This window comes from Bemisia tabaci, chromosome 2 (genome assembly GCF_918797505.1).
Source record: "Bemisia tabaci chromosome 2, PGI_BMITA_v3".
In the NCBI taxonomy this organism is placed as follows: domain Eukaryota; kingdom Metazoa; phylum Arthropoda; class Insecta; order Hemiptera; family Aleyrodidae; genus Bemisia; species Bemisia tabaci.
In genome coordinates, this window is record NC_092794.1 from 58,722,348 (window position 1) to 58,744,859 (window position 22,512).

The 22,512-nt window shown below is 39.9% G+C and overlaps 1 protein-coding gene and 1 long non-coding RNA gene across 4 annotated transcripts in view; one reads left to right on the forward strand and one right to left on the reverse strand.

Moving 5' to 3' along the window:
• The first annotated feature begins 4,312 nt into the window (after positions 1 to 4,312).
• LOC109030170 (venom allergen 5.02) overlaps positions 4,313 to 22,512 on the forward strand; it is a 34,290-nt gene continuing 16,090 nt past the window's right edge. Inside the window, exons 1-2 of one of the 3 annotated variants that reach the window (XM_019041000.2) lie at positions 4,313 to 4,581; positions 8,160 to 8,598. In XM_019041000.2, the coding sequence (XP_018896545.2) occupies positions 8,299 to 8,598 (300 nt within the window). In that variant the 5' untranslated portion in view covers positions 4,313 to 4,581; positions 8,160 to 8,298. Of the gene's footprint in view, positions 4,582 to 8,133; positions 8,599 to 22,512 lie in introns of all 3 variants that reach the window. The other 2 variants (XM_072295956.1, XM_072295955.1) reach the window with 2 other exon arrangements.
• Positions 12,144 to 14,799, reverse strand: LOC109030172 (uncharacterized). The gene is made up of 2 exons (XR_002008694.2): positions 14,532 to 14,799; positions 12,144 to 13,914 (listed from the first exon to the last, which is right to left on the reverse strand). It is a non-coding gene; the product is annotated as an uncharacterized lncRNA (long non-coding RNA).

Sequence of the window (22,512 nt, forward strand, 5' to 3'; positions counted from 1 at the left end):
GCTTTGCTCTTTTATCTCACCCGCGGCGCCGATTGCACCGCTGGAGTAAACTATTAGGTACTGATTTTTATCGTTACATTATCAATTTCCCAGGAATTGCTGAAATTGCCGATAAAATCACACGTTGCGGCTTTGCGCTTCTTAAATGTGGGCTGCGGCACTTCCTGACCTATGAACACTTCAAGGAAAAACTTTTAAACACATACCCTAAACATATTTGTTTTTGCAGAAGAGTTAAAAAGAAGTCCGGCTAGGAATGTACATTAATCTACGGTCAGTTCAGAACCCGAGAAGACTCAAAGCTTACAGAAAATATATTTTTATTTAGGTTGCATTTTGAATCTAATTGGAGTGTTTCGATAAAGAAAAGCTGGGGTTAGCCGGTAGCGGCGGCTGGTCTTATAAAGCATGTTTCTCAGTGGCTCATAATGCATCCCATTTAGCGCAAGAAATTAGCTTTCTGTAACATGTATGCGTAAAGAAGTATTTCGTTTATTGTTTCATTCATTTTTGTTTTCTCGCTTTTCATTTCGATAAAACAGTTCGTCGAGTGTAAGAACACTTTTGCCTGTGATTTTCTCATAAAGTCTGTAAAAAATCTGAAACTACCAATCTGAAAGTAACTCAAGAAAAGTGTTTTTCACGATCAATTAGTATCATTTGTGATTTCCTTCTTTACCACTTCCTCAGTTTTATGTACACATAAAACTAACGTATACGGTGCAGAGTGCTCACGGCAGCAGTGAGTGACTGTTTAAAATGCCTACGATAGCGTGCAACAGGGACCCTTGTTTGCGACTGCAGTTGGCTGCATTCAGCTGAGGAAAGCCAGATTGTTTGGGGAACGAGTGGTTTTCCTTTTTACTGCTGACAGATTGCTCCGTATTAAGGGCAATATGAATTAATTTAAGCTTCTCCACTTACTTTGTTAATTGAAACAAAGTTTATAATTGAATGCTTAATGAATGCAGTTGTTCAAAAGCATGCAGTTAATTTTAAAACAACGTATCTAAATTTTGATAAAACGATCAAATTTGTGAAAATTACTAAAAGCTGTTGTATAAAATTTTTAAAATATTAAAAAAAAAACGCTTTCACATATAATTTCCTAGTGAAAGCGTGACAACATATAATCTGTTGGTGAAAGCGTGACAACATACAATCTCTCAGTGAAAGCGTTAGTTTTTTTTTTTTTTTTTTAAATATTTTAAAGTTTTGATAAAGTATCTAAATTACATGATTTAATGGAATTGTTGCCGTAAATTTAAGTTAAATTTTATTTTGGGACTTATTTTAGTATTTTATTAGTTTTAATTGAAACTACCCTGATTGAGTATGTGCCTGGTGATCGGTCTGAGTGGCTGCATGGTCACCTGCGGGCCGATTATTGAAATTGATAGACAAAGCTGAGAAAAGGGATATGGAGAGATCCTATTGGTGAAAGCTGGTGGTTGCAATGGACAAAGGCAGTGGGTAATAGACAAACTAACGGCAACCTGCGAGAAACCTGACAGTCAGTCCATCACTTTCTCCCAAAGTCTATAAGAACCACACATTTCAACCAATAGGATCACTCCATAACCCCTATGTCTTCTCTGTCTATAGCTTTGTCTATCAATTTTAATAATTGGCCCGTTGGGCAATCTGGTGAAACCCGCCCTGAGAGATCAATATTCTTCCGCAGTATTTTTCTTCTCCTTCATTTAACGACTCAAATATTAAGAGGAGGCACATTAAATAACCGCAGGATATCAAAGATTATGCAAATTTCGTCATCTTACCCGAGTTTAGAGCTCGACATTCCTGTAATTTATTCCTGCAATAATTATTATCTATTAGCAATTCAAAACGAGCAATTAAAAGTGTAATAATCAGCGTGTAATTACTCTCATTCCTCTTTTATAAACTCAATACGTGAGTTTTAATTAATTTAGAGTATACAATTAATATTTAAATTTAGTTATTGAATCTATAGAGATTGCTGAAACTGTTAACTGAAAACCTAAAATACCTACGAGTAAATTAGCGGAACATGCAACCTTACACGTATGTGTCCTGAATGTGTATCAATATTGCGGCATGTAGAGTGATGCAAAAGATGAACATAGTATGATTATATTGAAAATACATCGGTGCTAAAATAAATTTAAAAAAAAATCTTAAAATGCATCCAAAGGTATAAGTAATACTCCTGCTCGAACACAAAAGAGGAACATATTACATATAGCAGTGTGAAAAGAAACGTGTGAAAATTCACTGATTTGAATTACTAGCTAGTGAAAATGCAAAGAATACAAAAAGTTTACCTTTAAAGATTTCCAACACCGCAACATTCCAAACATTTTTTCTTACTTATTGCTTACATTTAAAAAATGTCAAACAGAATATTTGATAATGGTTGTTACGAAAGATGAAATTTATACTCTCTTGTATCTCAATGCATTTGTTTTTGATAAATCTTCAAAATCAGTCAGAACTGAATCTGAATATCGTGTATGCCTGCCAGGGTAACTATTTCGATCCGCCACCAGAGGCGTGGCGTGCTTTGCGATAATATATCGATTGTTATGCCATTTAAACCCAGGAAAAAGGATCGATAAACAGGGTGTTCGCAGCGGACACCTTAATAATCGATTCTTTACCATAGGTTTAAATTGCATAATAATCGATACATCGCAATTCACACCACGCGACTGCCCGCCACGCAAAAACTGCTTACGCTTCAAAATAGTTGCCTAACCGATCAAAATAAAGTTGAAATGTACTCTTTGCCGCTTCGTTGATATCACATTCTGTGCAGTAAGTAGCGTTGAGCGCCTTCATTTGAGCGATTATACAAAAACACATCCCTCGGGTCAGAGTATTTGTTTTGTGGCAGATCGATCCGCAAATTCGGAGCTCTTGGGAGCCATCAAAACTGAATTTCATGATGCACTCCCCAATATGATAAATGTCTCCACTGGATAATGGAGGCAGAGAAACACATCACTCTATTGCAGTGTAGGAATATTTTCAGTCTTACTTTGTTTTTTTAAAAAGATAATTCGATACCACCCTCGCATAAAATTGATGATGAATAATTTGAGACGATGATATACAAATTATTTAAATTAGCATAGGGTATAAACGATTAGTCTTTCTTCATTCAAGACCAATGTCTGCGGCCACTGCTTGGCTTATACGTGTTAGCCTCTATTTCGATGGTGAAACTGCAGAAACACGTAACTCAGTTTGCGGCGCTGCAGACCTCCCGTCATACTTTATTTTCTATATGGAAAACTACTGAACGTCATTTTTTTAACATATCAGTGATTTTTCTTCTCTTTATGAAGAATATTTTGAGAAAACTTCATGCCATGATGTTGTTACGGTTTCCTTTTAAGAAATAAAAAAGTAGCGGAGATTTCGAAATTCCACAACCGAAGATATGCATTTTCGCAGTTCCACTGTCGATTTACGACAGAAGAATTCACCGCGGCCGAAAGTAAACAAAACAAAACAAAAACAATGAGTTTTTGTGCAAAAGAGTGGGCCAACACCTTCATTTCATTTGCACAAACTTTAAGGTAGGTGCTGACTTACCTTAAAAGTTTCAATGGTTGCGATTTTTATTTGTTATTTTGTGTTTTTTACAGTATTATGTGGTGTCGTGATCCCTTTCAAGGATCTATTTCCATGGCTTCCATTGCCCAAAACTAGTTCCGAATTCCGGAAATTTTGAAATTCCTGAGATGTTCCGGAACTTTCTCAGAAAGTTTGAAAAAAATCTTAAAGGAATCCCGGAATTTTTGACGGTCATGAAGTAGGAGAAATTGGAACAAAAAAGTCCCGAATCGCGAAACTTTTGACGGACATGGAATGGGAGCAGTGGTTGCCTGTTTCATGCCTTTTCCAAAGGCTGCCTTAATCCTCTCTTAGAGAAAATTTAAAGCGTTCCTCTCATAGGAAAGATGTGTCCAAGGAACGACAACGAAAACGGTCCATAACGCGAGACATAAATCCAGAATCCGCTGCAAATTTTACGAGCGGACAGACATCGAGGCTCCACGCAGGAGAGAGTCCCCGATCCCCCGGATAAAAATTTCGGATAGAGCTGTCTGTAAATTGTTATGGGATACATGAAAGTAAATAGGGATAGCGATCGATAGGGCACTAGCGAAACTCTGATGTGTGGCAGTGTGGTGGAGCGGAGGACTGCAGGCGAAGGGGCGCGGGTGGGCCAAGTTTGGTACCCCCTCCCCCTCCCAGCGCTTCCGGGGGGATGCCCCTCGCCCTGGGGGCGGAGGGAATGAAGACGCGCGGTGCTACCCTTTTCGCGGGAGCCAGTAGTGTCGGACCCGGCGTTGTGCCCGGTTCGTGAAATGAGACTTAAGAGCCTTTGCATTTTCCGCTTGAAATCACTCTCGCGCACCGCGAAATTTTCCGTCCGTGACAGCCTTGCAGAGTCAGCCGAGATTTAAAAGAAATATCGTTTAAAGAGGCTTATATCGAGAAATTTTTTTGTGCGCGATAGATCAAAAAAGTGATACCTGCGAAATTTTGTGAAAAATTTTCAATCCTAGAAGGTACACAGTTAAAAGAGTCGGTGCTCTCAGTTACTGGGGTTACTTTTCATTCAGTCAGATTGACCAAAATGCATAGGGAGAAATCCTCTTGGATCCAAAGTCTAGACTCTTGAAAAATTTGACAAGAAAAAATATTCTTGATTCAATCGGATTTTTGTTTGAATCAAAAGGAAATCCGCTGCGAAACAAGAGTCTTGGCTCTTAGCTCAAGAAATAATTTGATTGAATCAATAGTATTTTTTCAGTCAAATTATTTAAGAGCCCTAGGTCTAAATCCTAGAGACTTTTTAACAGTGCGAGTTGGTAAATCAACCAAATATTTTGTTAAAGCAACCAAAACATTTCGTCAAATCCCCCAAAATCTTAAGGTTACTCCGAGGCATCTCTTTGAGAAAGTGTCCTGATGATCTAATGGACAGAATTTAACAGAGGCGAACTAATTGTAAGTCGAATCACGTTTACCGAGGAAAAATAGGTTCGGAAATTTCTTCCTTCATTTAAGACGCAATGTTAGGGACAAAGTTCAACGTCTATTTCCATGTTCAAAATATATTTTTTTATGAATTTTTAATGGGAGATAATTTACGGGGAGCTGGGAGTTCAAAGCTACCTCCAACTTATTTTTCTAAAATGTGATTCGGTGCGCTTTTGTTAGACTCACAAATGTATGCGCGTTTTTCTTTTTACCGTGCGATTGGGCCGTACCTTTACACCGTGCGATTGGGCGTCGCATTAAATTTTTAACCAAAAACTATAGGTGTAAAACTAGCCATCCAAGGTCTACTTCATACGGATTTAGCGTCTTTTTTACCTAGAAATTTGGTCAATTTAAGAAAAAAAAAATTTGCCAAAGGGAAGCAATATAACGTTTGTGCTCTACATCCCACATCAACACAAAATTTTGTTTCTTTTTTCTCACTGTGCAATGTCGCAAAATTATTCTATATGAAAGCCTCAAAATTCTTGGAATCTTAACGAGAGGTCTTAATAAGAAGGGACTTTACCGAATCTATCAGCGCCTGACTATCCAAGATATTTTCTCCTTGACTTGGAGGCTTTGCTAGTACAGTGACTTTCAGAAAAAAATAATAAAATTAGAAAAAAAGGAAAATATTGATAAAAATAACGGCGGTAAAGTTCCTGAACTGCGTTTTCCGGCTTGCGAAGTCGCAGAAACTTTGTCACGCTTCATATTTTCAGTAGAGAACTACTCAACTTCGTTCCTTGAGACATTCTGTTTGTGAAATTTTCCTCCTCTTTGTGTGGCATTTTCAGTGAAAGTTAAAGAGAATGTTGTTGATTTGTTTAAAGAATGGAACAGTGGTAGCGAGTTCGCAGTATCGCACCCGCGATACGTGGTTTGGGAATCTCACCGTCACCAAGAAGAACCTAAGGCACCTCCCTTGTCTCCCCCCATCCCAGGGAGAACCCAATAAAGCATCTTTCTATCAGCCTGTCATCCGTCATCCTACTAACATCATCATGTTAGACTACTTGTCTGCTCGTGACTTTAAATATGAAAGGTAGTCCTACAAGATGATTGTTTATACGTTTCATAAAAAATTAGATTGAGAGAATTTGGCGACATTTGAATAATCATACGACGTTATTCTTCAAAACGGGAGTGAAACAGCTCAAGTATATCCCTGGTAAAGTCAATTAGCATGATATCATAAAGTGAATTGGCCGATTCTCCTACGTAATATCGGGCAGAGTAAAAAAAAGTAACTGACATTCTGTGTCAATGCGAGATGTAGAGCACAAAGGAAACTGAAATTAATATTTTTAAGGTTAGTTTTTTTTTCATTACATCGACCAAATCTCCAAGTCGAACATTTGCAACCACGTTAAAAATCAGGAGCGACCGCCAGGAATAAACCTGGATCACATTGATGGTACTCCAGTTTGCAAGCTTCTAGCGAGTCTCAACCCCTGAGTGTCATCAAAAGGAACAAGAGTAAATTAGTTCAACGGGACTCTTTCTTCATCCGCAGATGACTCGGTGTAACTTACGGTTTCGGTCGACGTAACAAGACTCTGGTCGATCAACTAAGTCCTTTTGGTTGACCTAACTGGAAAATTTTACTCAAATAAGCACAAAGTAACTACAAACTCAGACATTTTTAACGGTGTGCTATCATCACATTGATATCATACATAGAGTGCAACAGAGTCGCAACGTACTCGAACGCCACTAAGCCAATCCTAGCATTTCGTTCGCCGAAAGTGTGAACCAAGTGTATAAGCCAAACAGCATGCTAGTGATTTTCGAGATTTATTACTTCAAATGGATGATTATTTTCGCGAATTTTGGCATATCGTGTTGACTTTGGTCATAAAATATGTACGAAACTCCAAGTTTTTATGAAAAAAAATGGTGTAGGTACCTTAAATTTTCTGAGCGAGGCCAATGGGACCCCGCGTATACGGCATCGTCTGTCTCCGCACGTTAGTCTTAAGCAGCACTGGACAAAACAGCCTCAAAAAGTAACTTCATTGGTGCTCCTGTACCATGCGACTCCATAATACTCTATGATATCATACCGGGTTTCCCTGCCAGCATGTCATCATGCTGATTTATATTAACATGATATTAGACGGATTCAGTGTACTGCACTCAGCATGTTTATGTAACCTACTTATGTATACAACCGCGCTGTCACCAAGACAGCGTGCAGTCAGTCTTCAGTCTTCTCCAATAAAGACATTGTGACTCAACTACGTTTCTCGTCTTGGCCCAAACCTCAATCCTACATCAGCATGATATCGCACGGATCGAATTTATCAGAATTATGATTATTGAACTTGATAGACAAAGCTGTAGACAAAGAAGTCATAGGGAGTATGGAGCGATCCTATTGGTTGAAATGGGTGGTTAATATAGACTATGGAAGAAAATGACGGACTACCTGGACCGCGTTGAACAGAAAGGAACCAAGCCACGTCAGCTATTGCCAAATTTAATTGGGCAATTTAATTTTCCACATAAAAACGGTTGTACTGATTTTCGTGCAAATTTAGTGAACTTTCTCCATAATACAAAGCAAATTCCTTAAAATTGTCAAAGGCATCCGCACAAACGCTCTCTCATAAAAAATTAAATCAGTTGAATTTGACAATAGCTGATGTGGCTTGGTTCCTCTCTGCTAAACGCGGTCCAACTATTGGGTCTCTCGTGCGTTGCCTTTAGTCAGTCCATTACGTACCTCCTTCGTCCATTGCAACCATCCGCTTCCACCAATAGGTACCCCCCTATTCCTTTTGCATATTTCGTCACCTTCCAGGCAAAGTATCACAAGCGCCATGCGACGTTTAAAAATTTCCGCCGCCATTTTATTTCTTTACTGAGAAATTGTTGGTTGAATCTGTTCGGAAATTTCACTAAATTTTATCGGCAGGACAAAGAAAATTCAGTGAAATTTTCGGACAGCTTCGTTGAACAATTTCTCTGTGAAAAATAAAATGGCGGCGGAAATTTTTAAACTTCGCATGGCGCTTGTGATACTTTGCCTGGAAGGTGACGATTTGTCTATAGCTTTGTCTATCATTGTCAATAATCGGCTTGCAGGGTAACCGCCTTTTTTGATTTTCTAGTATGGTGACAAACTTCAAAGTTGAGAAGATGAAGCTCCCATAGGAACCATTGAGCAGAGACTTTCTATACTCTCTGCCTTTGAGGGTAGACATTTGCAATGATTATCGGGAGTTGATGAAAAGCGTGCCGTGAGCAGGGATGAATATCGGCGGGGTGGGGAGCAGCGCTGACTGCGGGTCCCGCGTGACTGCCAGTCAGCGTCTGCTCAACTTCGCGGAGCTCCCGGCGGACCTGATCTACAACCCGGAGCAGCACGCCCAGAACCTGCAGCCGAGCATCCGTCGGGAGCGTGCCACCGCCGGGCGCTACCTCCAGCGACGCGTGGACGCCCTTCGCGCCCTCAAGGAGTCCACCAAGATCATCGAGCCCTTCTCCGGTCTCTCCAAGTACACCCTCAAGAAGTGGCCCATCGACAAGATGCCTCAAGTCTTGCGCAAGGTGAGTCCTCCTGCCTCCTAGGGCCTTGTCTCCACTAGAGTACCTGTATAGCGAGAGTATAGACAGATGTGAAACTCCGAAAATCCATCAGGCCTTCACCGATGCCTCCGCGAATAAAGTTAGGGCCCAGAAATGCAGCCAACCTATGAATTTCAATTACCCAGAACGATTTACTAATACTATTGTTAAGAACCGTCGTTTATAAAGCACGTATTTGACTTAGTTTTTGCATAAATTTACTCATTTTTGTGGAAGAACGCTCATGTATGTACCTTCTTAGCCATCTGCATTAGAATTGGAATCCACAGACTGGCAGTGAAATTTTGTGCGTTAGAAGTTGGTTAGAAGGGTGGCTGCACTTTTGGGCCCTAAGCCCTCCATGAAGCGATCTGTCCATACTCTCGCTATACAGGTACTCTAGTCTCCACGGGACGTTTTCATAGGATTTGTCCCAAGTTCGAATCGCAGGAATGAAACTTCTGGGATTTTTCCCAGTTACCGTCTCCACGGGACGGGGCTCATACGGTCCTGCGACTAGCTTGCGCGGGAAGATAAATTAGTTAAAGTCGATTATTTAACCGGGATTAAAATAATAATTGCACTCAATTGACAATTAGACACATTATTTTAACTAAAAAAAACATTAACAATGGAGTAATGAAAAAAATATCGCACAATTCGTTTTCACTTCTTCTTCCTCTCCCCGTGAGTCCTAGGGGTAAAGGACCATATTTGGTACCGGGAAAAATATTGATTAACTCAATATTTTTCCCAACTTCGCAAGTGGGATTTTTCCCTGGGACAAATCCCGTGAAACGGCCCGCGGAGACAAGGCCTAGCTTCAGCGGACCGCACTGAAAAAAGAACTCCGGCCGTGGAAGCCGTACTTACGGGCTATGAAGACATACCGTCCGCCTCAGAGGGCGACATTTTCGGGCGTAGCACCGGGAGCAATCGACGCTACAGCTCTGGCACCCGGAAGTCTCAGCCTCCGAGTCCGGAACGGACGGTACGTCTCTTCTACAGCCCGTAATTTTGTTTTTCAGTGCGATTTTTGAAATTTTGGGTTTATCGGGTGAACATAGATGACATAAGAAGAATGGGGTAGCGTGATTATTTGGCTGTGTCTTATCGCTGTTTTGTCGTGCCCATGTTGGGTAGAATTGACGGCATGCTACTAGGGACACAAGTGGTTCCTTTAGTTTAGCTTTGTCGTTAATTTTACCTGCAGGGCCGGATTAAGGGGGTGGCCACATGCGCCGCGGCCCGTGGTGGCAAATTTTGCATTTTTTTAAACGTAGGTATATAAAAATCGGATTCAGAATAAAAAAAATTACAAACGAGAAAAGCGTCTTTCGGTGACACAAGATACAGCACCTTTAATTAGTCGAGTTAAGAGAGAAACCAAAAACGCAATTTGGCATGGAGCGGCGCGGCGCAGAGAATAATGATGATGAAGACTTCAGATCCCTCAAAGAGAAGCCCTCAGCGTGGCGCACGGATTAATGAGAGAGGTCGGACTTTGGAAACTTTAAACGCTTATAACTCCGTTCATATAAAAATCTGATGCTCTGCAAGTGGTTTCATTGGTTTTCTCGTGAAATTTTCTTCCAGTATCACCCCTTGAACTTTAAAATGTGACGAAATAAACATGAACATATGCAGTTTTTGTCAAAAGTTTCATGTCCGTCCTCTCTAATTGACTCAATCCACTGTGCGGCGGTCGGCATGTAACACATATTAGCACCTTCAAGACTGCCTGAATACTTCACGCATTGCGCCAAACACAGTGCGGTCAGCGGCGGTCGCGTCGGCGTGAAGCGCATAGCGCCTACAAAACTTAGGAATACTTCACGCATTGCGCCAAACACAGTGCGGTCAGCGCGGCGCGGCGCGGCGCAGCGGCGGAAGTTAAAATTATTAAACCACATTTATGTTTGTTCTTGCATAATTTTTACGTTCATCTCTTACAAATGGAAGGCCTTGTTTACACAAAGATAGGTTTACGAAACTTAACTTCTGCGCAAAGTTCCGTGAACTTTTGCTAGTAGTGTTGACAGGGCTTTCGCAAAAAATGTGCCCATAACACGAGTAAACGCGTCTTATGCACCCCTCTCCTCCCCCTCTTTTCTTCCACATATGTTTACATTTTTCATTCAAACCCAAATAAATAATTGCAATATGCCGGTAAGCTTACTGCCTGTGGCGCAAAATTAGTACGATTTGATGTCTGAATATTCAAGTGCATTTTTCAATTTTAACCATCCAATTACTCATTGCAAAAATAGGGTACTCCCAAGCTCGCTTCTATATTCTGATGAAAAATCATAAATGCAAACCAAAAGTTGAAATGAGACAATCGTAAATGACTGTTTTCTCGTAGGTACATTCCAGCCATGTGCAGCCAGAGTAATGATGAAAATTAAAAGTGAAGAGGTGGATGGTGCGAGGTTCTATTGATTCTTGCTCATTCATCTCTCTTGTATCCACTCTAAGTCTATATCGAGGGTGAAACTGCAGATATATGTATCTCGGTGCTGTGAGATCTCCGCTCTTATTTAATTTTTAAGGGGCATCGAACCGACATAATGACTTGACATTTTCACAGAATATTCTTGACATAGAGAGGAAAAGTCTTCAAAGTTTTCAATAAATGACGTTGAGTGGTTTTCAATGTAAAAAATCAAGTATGACAGGAAGTCTGCAACGCCGCTAACCGATATGCGCATCTTTGCAGTTTCACCATCGATATGAATTTTCCTTTGTGGAGTAAGATTTTGCGGAGCGAATCCGGACGATGAAATTTTCCACCACAAACAATTGGTGCGACATAAAATCAAATGTTATTAAACTGTGCCACATACACAAAACCGAAAATTGCGCGAGAAGCTGAATATGAAGTCACATTCAAGTCTTTCTCGACTTCCTGTGCAGTAAGGTGAAAGGTCGCAAGTAAAATCCCATTCAACTCCGCCGAATTAACTTCAACCAAACTCAATTGGATGAAAACTTTCATTCTGTAAACTGGACTGAAGTGTCTTGAAGCTCGGAAGAGCTTAGTAACTGCTCCATTGCATCTCGACCAGTCTTCGACTTAATAGTTACTCTCAAGGGAAGCTCTCCCGAGCACTGGACAACAAACCCCTCAATTTTAACTGCGGTTCTTTCTCGCTTAATGCTATCCATTTGCGACGTGTCGCGTTGTGGTAATCGTGTTAGTTCACCTCATGAAGTATTCGAAAAACAAGAGGGAGGAATTGGGCCAGAACTCAGCGGTTTTCTGCAAAGCCTGCAAAAAGCGAATGGTATTAAAAAAAAGACTCCGTGAGGGGACCTAAATACCTCCACCTTTTTTACTTTTTATGAGGCTATTTTCTCTAAATTTCAGTCTTATTTTCATAACAAGAATTGACACTCTTTGCAGACCTTCTGAATTCCCGTTTAATGAGAAATAGTTGCCTGTTTATTGCAACGACTGATGACACTTATCAGATTTTGAATTCCCATACATTTTTCAATTTTTTTTTAAAAAAAAAAGTATAAGGTCAGTTGGTTAGTTTTTAATCATTTACCAATAAACATTCATTTGCTAAATTAGCAACACATTTTTTATAAAATTATATAAAACTAAATGTTTGAAACTATAACCGAGCATTGGCTTACCTGGTTACAAAAGAAATAAGTCAGTTGCAGCGTTAGCATTTAGAAGATATTCAGTTAGCAATGTAGATTGTTTGTTGAAATAATCAATTAACACTTTTCTCATTTTAGTAAGCAAATTCTACTTTGGTCGATTGGTCATTGGTCATTGGGAAAGGGATCGAGAGGGCTGTTGCTCTCAGAAATTTTCTTGGCCCCTCCCAAGAAATGTGAAGAATTTTGCATAGAGGGTACAAGACGTATTTTTCATCTTGAAAATGGGAATTTGATCAATTTTTCTGTGAGAAAAGCTCAGAATTGCTTACGAGATGACTCAATTTTTCAAAACTTTCCGGTACCTACCCTGTAAAACTAAGAAAATTCCTCGAACTCTCCTTTGGCGCCAGGAGAGTCCCCTAGACATAAGCAGACCCCCCTTGGTTGAATGTTTTCTGTGCCCCATAACACACCCATATCTCCTTTATGAAGTACCTTTCTGGCCCCCTGAAAAGTTCCTAGTTTCGCTTTTGACTTTGCATCAATTCGTTTAGCTGATTTGGCGCTACTGATATCTCATATCTTATTTTTGACTGTTCTTAACAGCCTTTTGTTCGAGAGAAGATGACTTATCCTTTCTCATCTTTAAGACGGCATTCATAATGAATAATTTAAATTTTTCAATCATCTTGAAAATCAAAACTTAAGAATGTGAACCTCCTTAAGAATATTTCCTTTTTTTTTTGGGGGGGGGGGGGGGGCTATTCAAGTTTATTTGCGCTATACACTGTCATTTATTACCGTTAATTTTTTATTTGCCGAGCTCTGGTTTTGAATCCTGATCCCTCTCTGTCTTGGCCTTGTCAACCTCCTTTTAAATAGTATATTCATCGATTAATATGACCTTGGTGTGCATTAATAGGATTAAGAGGTCATCGATTTTATTTAAAAATCGCAAGAAACTTGCGATTGCTTCCGGGATACCATCTGAGTACATAGAAATCTCCAGGAAAATCGACTGATCCATAATTTGACATTTTTAAATAATTGTTAATTATAATTTAGTAAGTTGAGAATAAAAAAAAATTGACAAAAATTGTTCACTAATTTCTAATTTAATTTTGTAGGTACAGCAAATTTCAAAATGATAAAAATTCATTTACTTCATCTGCTGTTTTGGCGATTCGTTTGGTGTTTCAGTTTCTAATAAAACGGAACAAGTTTAGCTGTGCAGTGGGTACTCTATTCGGACAGCATAAGTTCGATTCATCTTGAACACCAGTTTTTCGGTTATCGGGTAACCGAAGTTTTCGGTTACAAAAACCGAATCTAGGTTCAAGGAACCAAAATTCGGTTCCTATGACCGGAAAATTCGATTGCCTGAACCGAAAAAAAAGTTTGGCGTCAGTATGTACCGAAACTCAGTCCCTGTGAACATTTTTTTTTTTCTCAGGGCGAACAAGTTGTAAAACTTCCTGAAGTTACCGCGCAGTGTAACCCCGCACAACAAGGTGGATCGCCTGAACCTTGGGGGATGTTGCATGGCTGATTAAGTGGTAGGCACGGGGGGCTTGCTTCCAGGGCATTGTAAGGCATGATGAAGGATGACATCACAGTCAGGAGCAAAAACACGAACACACGCAGCATGGTTACAGGATTTTCTTTCCGGCGAGATTTAACCTTCAACACATACAAATTGACTTAATATTTTGCCCCTAGATTAACAGGCATTTTGTTGAAGTGAGAGGGTGGTTAACTTAATTTATTTACTCAACTTTAAGGTAGAAGGTTTAATAACAAATTGTCAATTAAACAAAAAGCTGTTGAGCTTTCTTACTCGGATCTACTTGAAAATAAAGTTGATCTTCAAGAATAATTTTCATGAAAAATGATTGTTTATACCTATCTGAAGATATCATTTAATTGGAACAAATAATTCTGGTATGAAGTTAAAATAGATGGTATTAGTCATTGATTGCTTTCCATAAATGAGGAGAAATCGAGCGAAAAGACCCTTTAAATGGGTTTTTGAAAGAAATTTTTTTATTGCCGACAAAGTTTGAAAAAAACCGAGTCGGAATAAAACCATCACACGGGAGGGAGGGGGGGTCGAAAATTATTTCGACCGCATAATTCCATTTGTCCCTTTCATATTTAAATTACATGGTAGTTGGATGATTAAAACAGCACCCATACAGTACCAAATTAATATTTGAAAGTTGCAAAATATTCATTTCAAAGGAGACAAATAATATGCGGACTAAATTAGTACAGCTAGGTATATTGTTGCAAATCACCTGCTACATTCAGCTGAATTATGTCCGAAACAGGGAATCGTTTCCAGTCTATCGAATGGCAAAATTGTTTGAGAGACCCGCGGTTAACGTGAATGCGAATGGGTGAAACGCCACACAGTAAACTTGTCAGTTAACACTTGAAACCAATTTACTTCTGATGATTCTGAAAGGACCGTAGTTTTCGTGAGATTGGATCGTTAAACCTCAGTTCGTTTAAAAAGCCCATCATTACCTTAACCTCGAGTCGACTGATGATACAGTACCTCAGGATGACAAATTTTCGAACGGATGATCTCTCAACCAAGGACTTTAATGCAAGCATCCAAGGAATACATTGTTTTTTAAATTTCTTCCCTTCTTTTTGTTTTTCCTTTTTAATTAAAATCGGATCGCGCATCCGAAAGCTTAAGATCCAGCTTCCGAAGTTATGGCCAAACCTCAAAGTTCGGGTGTTTCATATATTTGATCCTAACTTCGGAAACTGGACCTCAAGTTTTTAGATGCGCCATTCAAAAACTTCAGAGATCCATTTAACTTCAACTTCGGGTCCCACGGTCCCACGCACGAAGTTTTTTCTCCGTGCTGAGTGAAGTGAGCTTTTAAGAATTTTTTCGGATTTTTTAAACCCTAAAATGACGAAGAAACCCCGTCTTAAAAATGCCAAAAATGAAACCAGTTTGAAACGGAATTTTTGGCGGGCTTTGATGACATAGCTAGGCGGGGTAAACGGCGTTTGGTGATTAACGGAACTCGTACAGTCTCAGGCTTTGCCTTGCTACGTCAACGTGACTGTCGGTTTTTGATTGGTTGGATTTTGATCAGCTTCTCCTCCCCTTAAAAGACCATTTTTGAAATTATTATTACGATTTGTTCTCGAAATTTTACACGGGTAAACTGCATTCTAACCCTATGAAATTCCTTACCACTGCCCTTTTTGGAAATCCTAAAGAGCTACGGAGAGACTTTTGCACATCTCCTTGGTAAAAATTGGCAGTAAAATCTGTGTTCCAAAATACCATAGACCTACAGCCGGCTGTAAGATTTCCAATAGCGTCTATAGCCGGCTACACAATTTCTTATAGCCTTTTATAGCCGATGGCGATTAAGCAACAGTCAGGCGATAAAGTGTATGCTAAGCGTTACTAATTACGGATGCTAGGACTTAGTGAGTTTTTGGAATACTGCTCTCTTTTTGGGCCGTAGTATCTTGATTTATTTTGCGAGGAAAGCTCCGTACCTTTGATTACTAATATATTAGAGCGCCTTCAGTTTCGTATGATACTGTGCAATACCTCTGGTGTGAAATAGTTGCTTCAAGTGCCGTGGCAGGCGGGCAGCCAGCGCAAAACACGCATTGGCGCCTACAAACCTAACAGGGATACTTCACGCGTTGCGCAATGCGTGAAGTATCCTTGTTAGGTTTGTAGGCGCCAGTGGGTCGCCGCTCCGCTTTGTGTTAGGTTCTAATATTTAATCTGGCGGCGTCAGCGTTATTCAACTCATGATTTTGAAATGTTTGCACATCCTGTATGGATTAGTCTCATTTTAATTCATGAAAAAAAATATGTATTAAGGGAAAATATAATGTGTGTTTTGTAAATATTAAGGTGGTTCCGTATCAAACTTAATGATTTCCAAAGCACACGAATTTCTACACAATTTCTTATAGCCTTTTATAATCAATGGCGAAAAAGCAACAGCCAGGCGATCAAGTGTAAAGCCCGACGATGAAGCGTAAAGCCCGGCGATAGGAACTATAGCCCGGCTGCATAATTTTTTATCGCTTCGTATAGCCCGGCCGTATGATTTTCTCCGCATTCGACAGCCAGCTATATGATTTTCTGTAGCCTTCTTTAGTCGGCTATAAGAATTCCTATGGTATTTTGAAACGCAGCTCTTATCGTTAATTTTTACCAGGGCTATCTTACTCGTTTTCGTCACTTTTCAGAACGGTTTTGAAATTTCAGGGAATTTAATTTTAAGGTGATTCAATGGACGCTATATTCTGTGTCAAAACTACGTGTGATATAACGCATCGATTGCTTCTATTTTCACAGCTACTTTGTCATTTTTTTCGAATTTTGAGATAGCAAATTTGTTGTCAGGAGATTAAGAAATTCAGTTCCCAATTTTGACAAACAAATTCAACTTAATAAAAGCGTGTTTCTTTTAGAGGAAACATATCGCATTCGATACTGATATCGAAACTGAACTCGAATGCGATATTTTCCCTCTAAAAAAACCACGCCTATATTACGTTGAATTTGTTTGTCAAAATTGGTAAGTGAATTTTTTAGTCTCCTGACAACGGAATTGAATCAGCGAGAACGAAAACACACCAACTCGAAAAATGAAAATAATCAAGACACACACATTAATTCACAGTAGGTGAAGAAGTTTGTAAAAAGTTAAATAAAAAAATTTTTGGGGCCGAAAGACATGTGCTTGAGGACACTTTATAGGTCCAAGTTGGAACAGACGCGTAACTTCAAGGACCTTCCTGAAAATTGAATGTCTTTCATGAAAATTGAGCATTTTCGAGTTACCAAGTTGGTGTGTTTTCGTTCTCGCCGATTCAATTGCGATCTCAAAATTCGAGAAAAATGACGAGTAGCTGAAAAAATGGTACCAATCGATGCGATATGTCGCACGTCGTTCTGACACATAATATATAGCGTCCGTCCAATCACCCTAATCATTTTAGCATATAAAAGTGTTTGCCGGAGAGTTCTGTCCAAAATTGAATACAGAGAATACAGAATACAGAGGGGTGAGATCGAAGCGCGGGTCAAGTAGTTGCTGATATTTCGAAGATCTGATCAGAGACCCCAATTTTCTTTTAGTTCATATTTTACATTCGCAAGCACATATCCACAAATCTCGCCAGTTTATGGCCTCCACCCTTCGACGAGTGAGTAATAAACAAGCCAAAATTCCGGGCGAATGAAAGAGTGTAACTCCCATACAACTGATGTGAGGAGAACTTGCGAAACAAAGTTCGTCGAAGACACAACTTAGACGAGCGAAAGGACACCGGGTTCGCAAAACGACTGGAAATTCGCTTTATTTTCCTCTCTTTTCCCCATTCCTTCGGAATAAAAGAAACTCCGAGTTGAAAAAATGATTTGTGGGAAAGGCCAAACTTAAACCATTAATAACAGAAACTCTGTATAGTCGCGCGATGGACAACTGTACAGAGAGTGGAGAGCGATGAATGTGGGATGGCAGAAAAAAGGAATGAGATTATTGCAGTACCATCAAACAATTCAAACAATGATACATACATAAAGGAACCAAGTTTCCAGTTTTTCTATCCTCCTCTCCTTCACCCCCTTTCACTCACACCCACCCCTTCTTTTTTATTCGCTAACTGTCTCTCTTTTTAGCTCTCTGCATCTTTTTAGTCGAAACTTATTTTTATTTCTACCTTGAAAATTCCGTCTTATACTTTTTTTTGTCCACCACATGACCTTACAATTTTTTGACTCATCTTTCTCTCTGTCGTTAAGTGTCTGCAGGATTTTGCTTCAGAACTGCATAGTTGTTACAGCGGCGCGGCGTGCTAACGTGTGATTACAGTTTTTAGGGGAAATCGGAGGTGAAGCTGACTTAATTTTACTCAAACTAAACCTTTATTTATGATTTTATCATGCAAAACAAGATATAAGAAAACAACAAAAACGTGGTGTATTTTCTTCCGAAACATGCGGTTTTGTAGACGCGCGATGGTATAAAATGCCTTCATTTAGCCGAATATGCAATAAACGATAATGACGCTCAGATACATATAACCGCATGCATGCAAACGAAGCCCATCGACAATGTGATTTGAGAAAGAACTCATCCGTTCCAGGGATGAATGGCTTATGGGATTGAAATTTGGAACCTTTCCTGAGTGAACTTTTATGTTCAAGTGCCTCATCCATAAATGAATGTGTAAATAGAAAAAGGGCACATGTCCATCCGACATGACATAACTTTTCAGGGAAGACAAACATATCGTAAAAACACAAGGGAATGCTATTTTGTGACCAGAAAAAATATGTTTCATTTCCTTAATCACAAAACCCATTCAGCCCATAAAGGGTCTCAGATCGAAGTATATTTTTGGACCCTTAAAAAAATCAATTCGGAAATTCGTAAAGGGGGTTCCTCCAATTCACAACAAAGTCCAAGATTTTGTCTCTTCAAACACACTTTAGGTATTGCAGTTAACACTGTTTTCAAGAATTACGTAAGCTACTCATTAAAAAAGGGCATCGCCCCTCGACCGAAGCAGTTTTCAAAATTCAGATGACTTGCTCTGTAAATTTAAAATACGTTTCCGATGTCACTCGTCCACGCACGTGGCTGTGCTACGCACACAGGTGAACCTTACAAAGCTACTTGGACGAGTAAAACTGTTCACCGAAACGTCTAATTTTTGGGAGGAGGTCACCTGAATTTTGACAACCATGGTGGACGCGAGACAATGCGCTTTTTTGCATGGAGGATCAAGTCCAGCCTTACGTAATCCACCCTTTGTTTAAAAAAATAATATTTCCTCATAAAAAGAGTTTCTTTACTGGCTATCTTTGAAAGTTTCTCAGTTATGTTATGAAAAATAGAGGCGGGAAGGGAAGGGCCGTGCAAGTCCCATGTATTTCAAAAAATAATCGAAAGGTTGTCTTTTGGGTGCTTCAAAAGGAGGGAGGGACCAAAAATAATTTGCGGAGTATTTGAATGGCCCATTCATTGAAATTCGTGATTCGTTTTTTAGGCAAATGCGTGCCGAGGCAGAATGAAACGCCTTAAGTTAGAAGAGTATGCAATTCAATGCAGTGATGCACGAATAATGAAACGTTTTTCATCCCGTAATGTTTAAAACGATTGATGCTAATGGAAATCCTCTGTACATCGGCTGTATTAGCTATCCATCCATGGCGACCAAAGGTGGGCCTCCATCAGGTTGAGTATGCAAATTGTGACAGAAACGAAGGGATTTTTACTTGTCTGAAACTATATCTTCTGTTACAAGAATAACACGTCAATTCCGTGCAAAGGTGGCGTTTAATTATTACGGCAGTCTGCTCAATCGATGAGTTAAAGCGAATTTAGGTTCAAGCGGGGTTTGAGGCGAGACCTTCTTTGAGGAAAGATTTACGAGTCACTAAGGGGGGGGAGGGGGCTTATGAAATGAGCAAGGTTTAGCGCTGCTCAAATGGAAGGATCGCGTGCTGATTATATTACAGTCACCTCCTTGTTCCTCACCCTTGCTCCCTAATTCTCCAGTCAGCGATCGAATGGACAACGGGCTAACAAATAAACTGATGACAGATTTTGTTTTAACCAGCTCTCGGCCGGTAATTGGTCCATGTTCGGATGTCGGGCACTTGCTTAGAGGTGGCGAATTTTAGGGGCGGCAAATTAACAAAATAGTTTTCAAAAGTCATCAAATTTTTTTTACATGAACGGAGATTGATGTTTACCCTATCCCAAGAAACATTTTTCAACTGAAAAATCGAGAAAGGTATTTTGAAATTGAGTTACGATTTTTTACGATTTTTGGGCGATAAAATTGCGAAGATCTTTAACATTCGAGCGATTATCCTCGATCTAGTCGCAGGTTTATCTCTATAAAATCGAAATTTTATCTCAATATCATCCAATCAAGATTTTTGATTACATTGATGTTTCTTGATTAGATCATATGTAATCAATATTTCTTGTTCGATTGTATTGCGATAAATTGCCGTCGATGGAATCGCGATTCTCTTGCAAATTTATGTGATTAAATCGCAATTTTCCGCATTTTTTTTTATCTTAAAGTACATCAATGAATTAACATTGGTAAAATTGCGGTACATTCTTCGATCAAATCGCAATTTATCGTTATCACTGCTTCTTGGGATCACCTTCACCGAGAAAAAGCTATGGCTTTTAAACCGATTAATGGTTCGTATGGAACACCATTAATAGCTGTGTAATATGAACTAATTATTATCGGTCTGTGAACCATACTATGGTAGCTCGTACCATAGTATGGTATATATACCATAACTAAGGTATGCTATTATTATATGTTGCCTTCACTACAATTAGTGGTGTTCCATATGAACCAATTGGTTTATAAGCCATAGATTTTTCTCCGTGTGCCTCTGTAGAGATTCTACAGATATTGGGTCCGACTTGCGGGGGGAGATGACACGATTTGATACTTTGAACTCGGAACAATTTCGGAATATGATAGAGGGAAAATGACGATGTTCATGATCATTGAAACCCTTTTGAAATTTCGACGATTCCTCGCGAGAGCAGCGCAACGAGAAGCAGGAACGTTCGCATTTTAACTCCGGATCGTAATCGCTGCATTAAAGCGATTGAGCTGAAACTGCCGAGTCAGAACAGCGTAAGCGCAATGGAAACTCCGGGCAGATGCGCGGTTCTAGCGCAGCAATTTCCTCTCCGAGGTAAAGCGAGGCTGCATAGGGCTAAGGGCTGCACTGGAACGGAGCCAACTGGCCGGAGTCTCTCAATGGAAAAGCTTAAAATATTCAGAGCATTGTGATCAAATTCGCGGTTCCTTGTCGAATAATAAGCGGCTCAAACGCGCTGTTCTTGCAACTTTTTTCCTGCTCTTACAATATTTGTTCGCCCTTGACAATTCCGACTGCAGTGCGAGCCACTGCCACGAGAGTGACGGGAATTTGGCAGATGCCGGGGGCAGCGTTTATTAAAAATTCCAGGCAGTATGAAAGGACGAGACGCAGTGATAAATAGTTAATCGATATGCCGCAGGCCGGAAGTGTAATCAGGCATTTCGTGAAATGCTGTAATGGAAAGTCGAATATTTTCTAATTTTGAACACACTGCACGTTTTTGATTTGGGTGTTTGTATCAGTGCTCCTATTCTATGTCCGTCAAAAGTTCCGGGATTCGGAACTTTTTTGTTCCAATTCCTCCCACTCCATGATCGTCGAAAGTTCAGGGACTCCTTTCGGATTTTTTTCAAAAGTTCTGAGAAAGTGCCGGGAAAAATTCAGGAAAATCTCGAAGTTCCGGAATTCGGAATTAGTTCCGGGAAATGGGAGCACTGGTTTGTATACACTGAAAAAAAAATATCGGTGTATTTACTAAGAAAAGGGTAAAATGACCAAGAATTCAGGGTTCTATTTGATCCCAGTTTTTTCTTGGTAAAATTACCATTTATGGAATTGGTACCCAGTTTGCCCAACCCAGTACCCAACCTTGGCCTGGATCGGCGCGGCGCAGAAAGCAATGATGACGAGGACTCGAGATGGAAAGTAGAAGCCCTCGGCGGTGCGCCAGTCAGCATGAAACACATATTAGCGCCTACAAGACTCCATGAATACTTAACGCATTGCGTCAAACGCAGTGCGGTCAGCAGCGGTTGGCGTGAAACTCATAGTGCCTACAAGACTGCATGGATACTTCACGCATTGCGTCAAAAACAGTGCGGTCAGCAGCGGTCGGCGTGATACGCATAGCGCCTACAAGACTGTAGGAATACTTCACGCATTGCGCCAAACACAGTGCGGTTGGCGCGGTGACGGAAATTAAAATCATTAAACCACATTCATGCTTATTCTTTCATATTGTTTTCGTTCTTTTCTTAAAAATGAAAGGTTTTGTCCACACAGAGATATTTTTGCGGAACGTAATTTTCACGCAAAGTTCTGTGAACTTTTGCTAGTGTTGACAGGGCTGTCACAAAAAATGTGCCCAAGACGAGTAAATTACGCACCTCTTATGCACCTCTCTTCCTCCGGCACGTTCACTTGATGGTTTATATCGATGTTTCAAAACGAATGAGAAGGGGCGGTAAAATACAGGCGACCCATGGGCGGCAAGGATGTAAATCCGCCCCTGGTTGCAGAGAAATCCTTTAGTCAATTTAAAAAATAAGCGGATATTTTCAGATGTTCCATTTGCTGGTGACTTTTATCAAAAAATTTCAACGCTTTGCCGAAGCAGCGTTGCG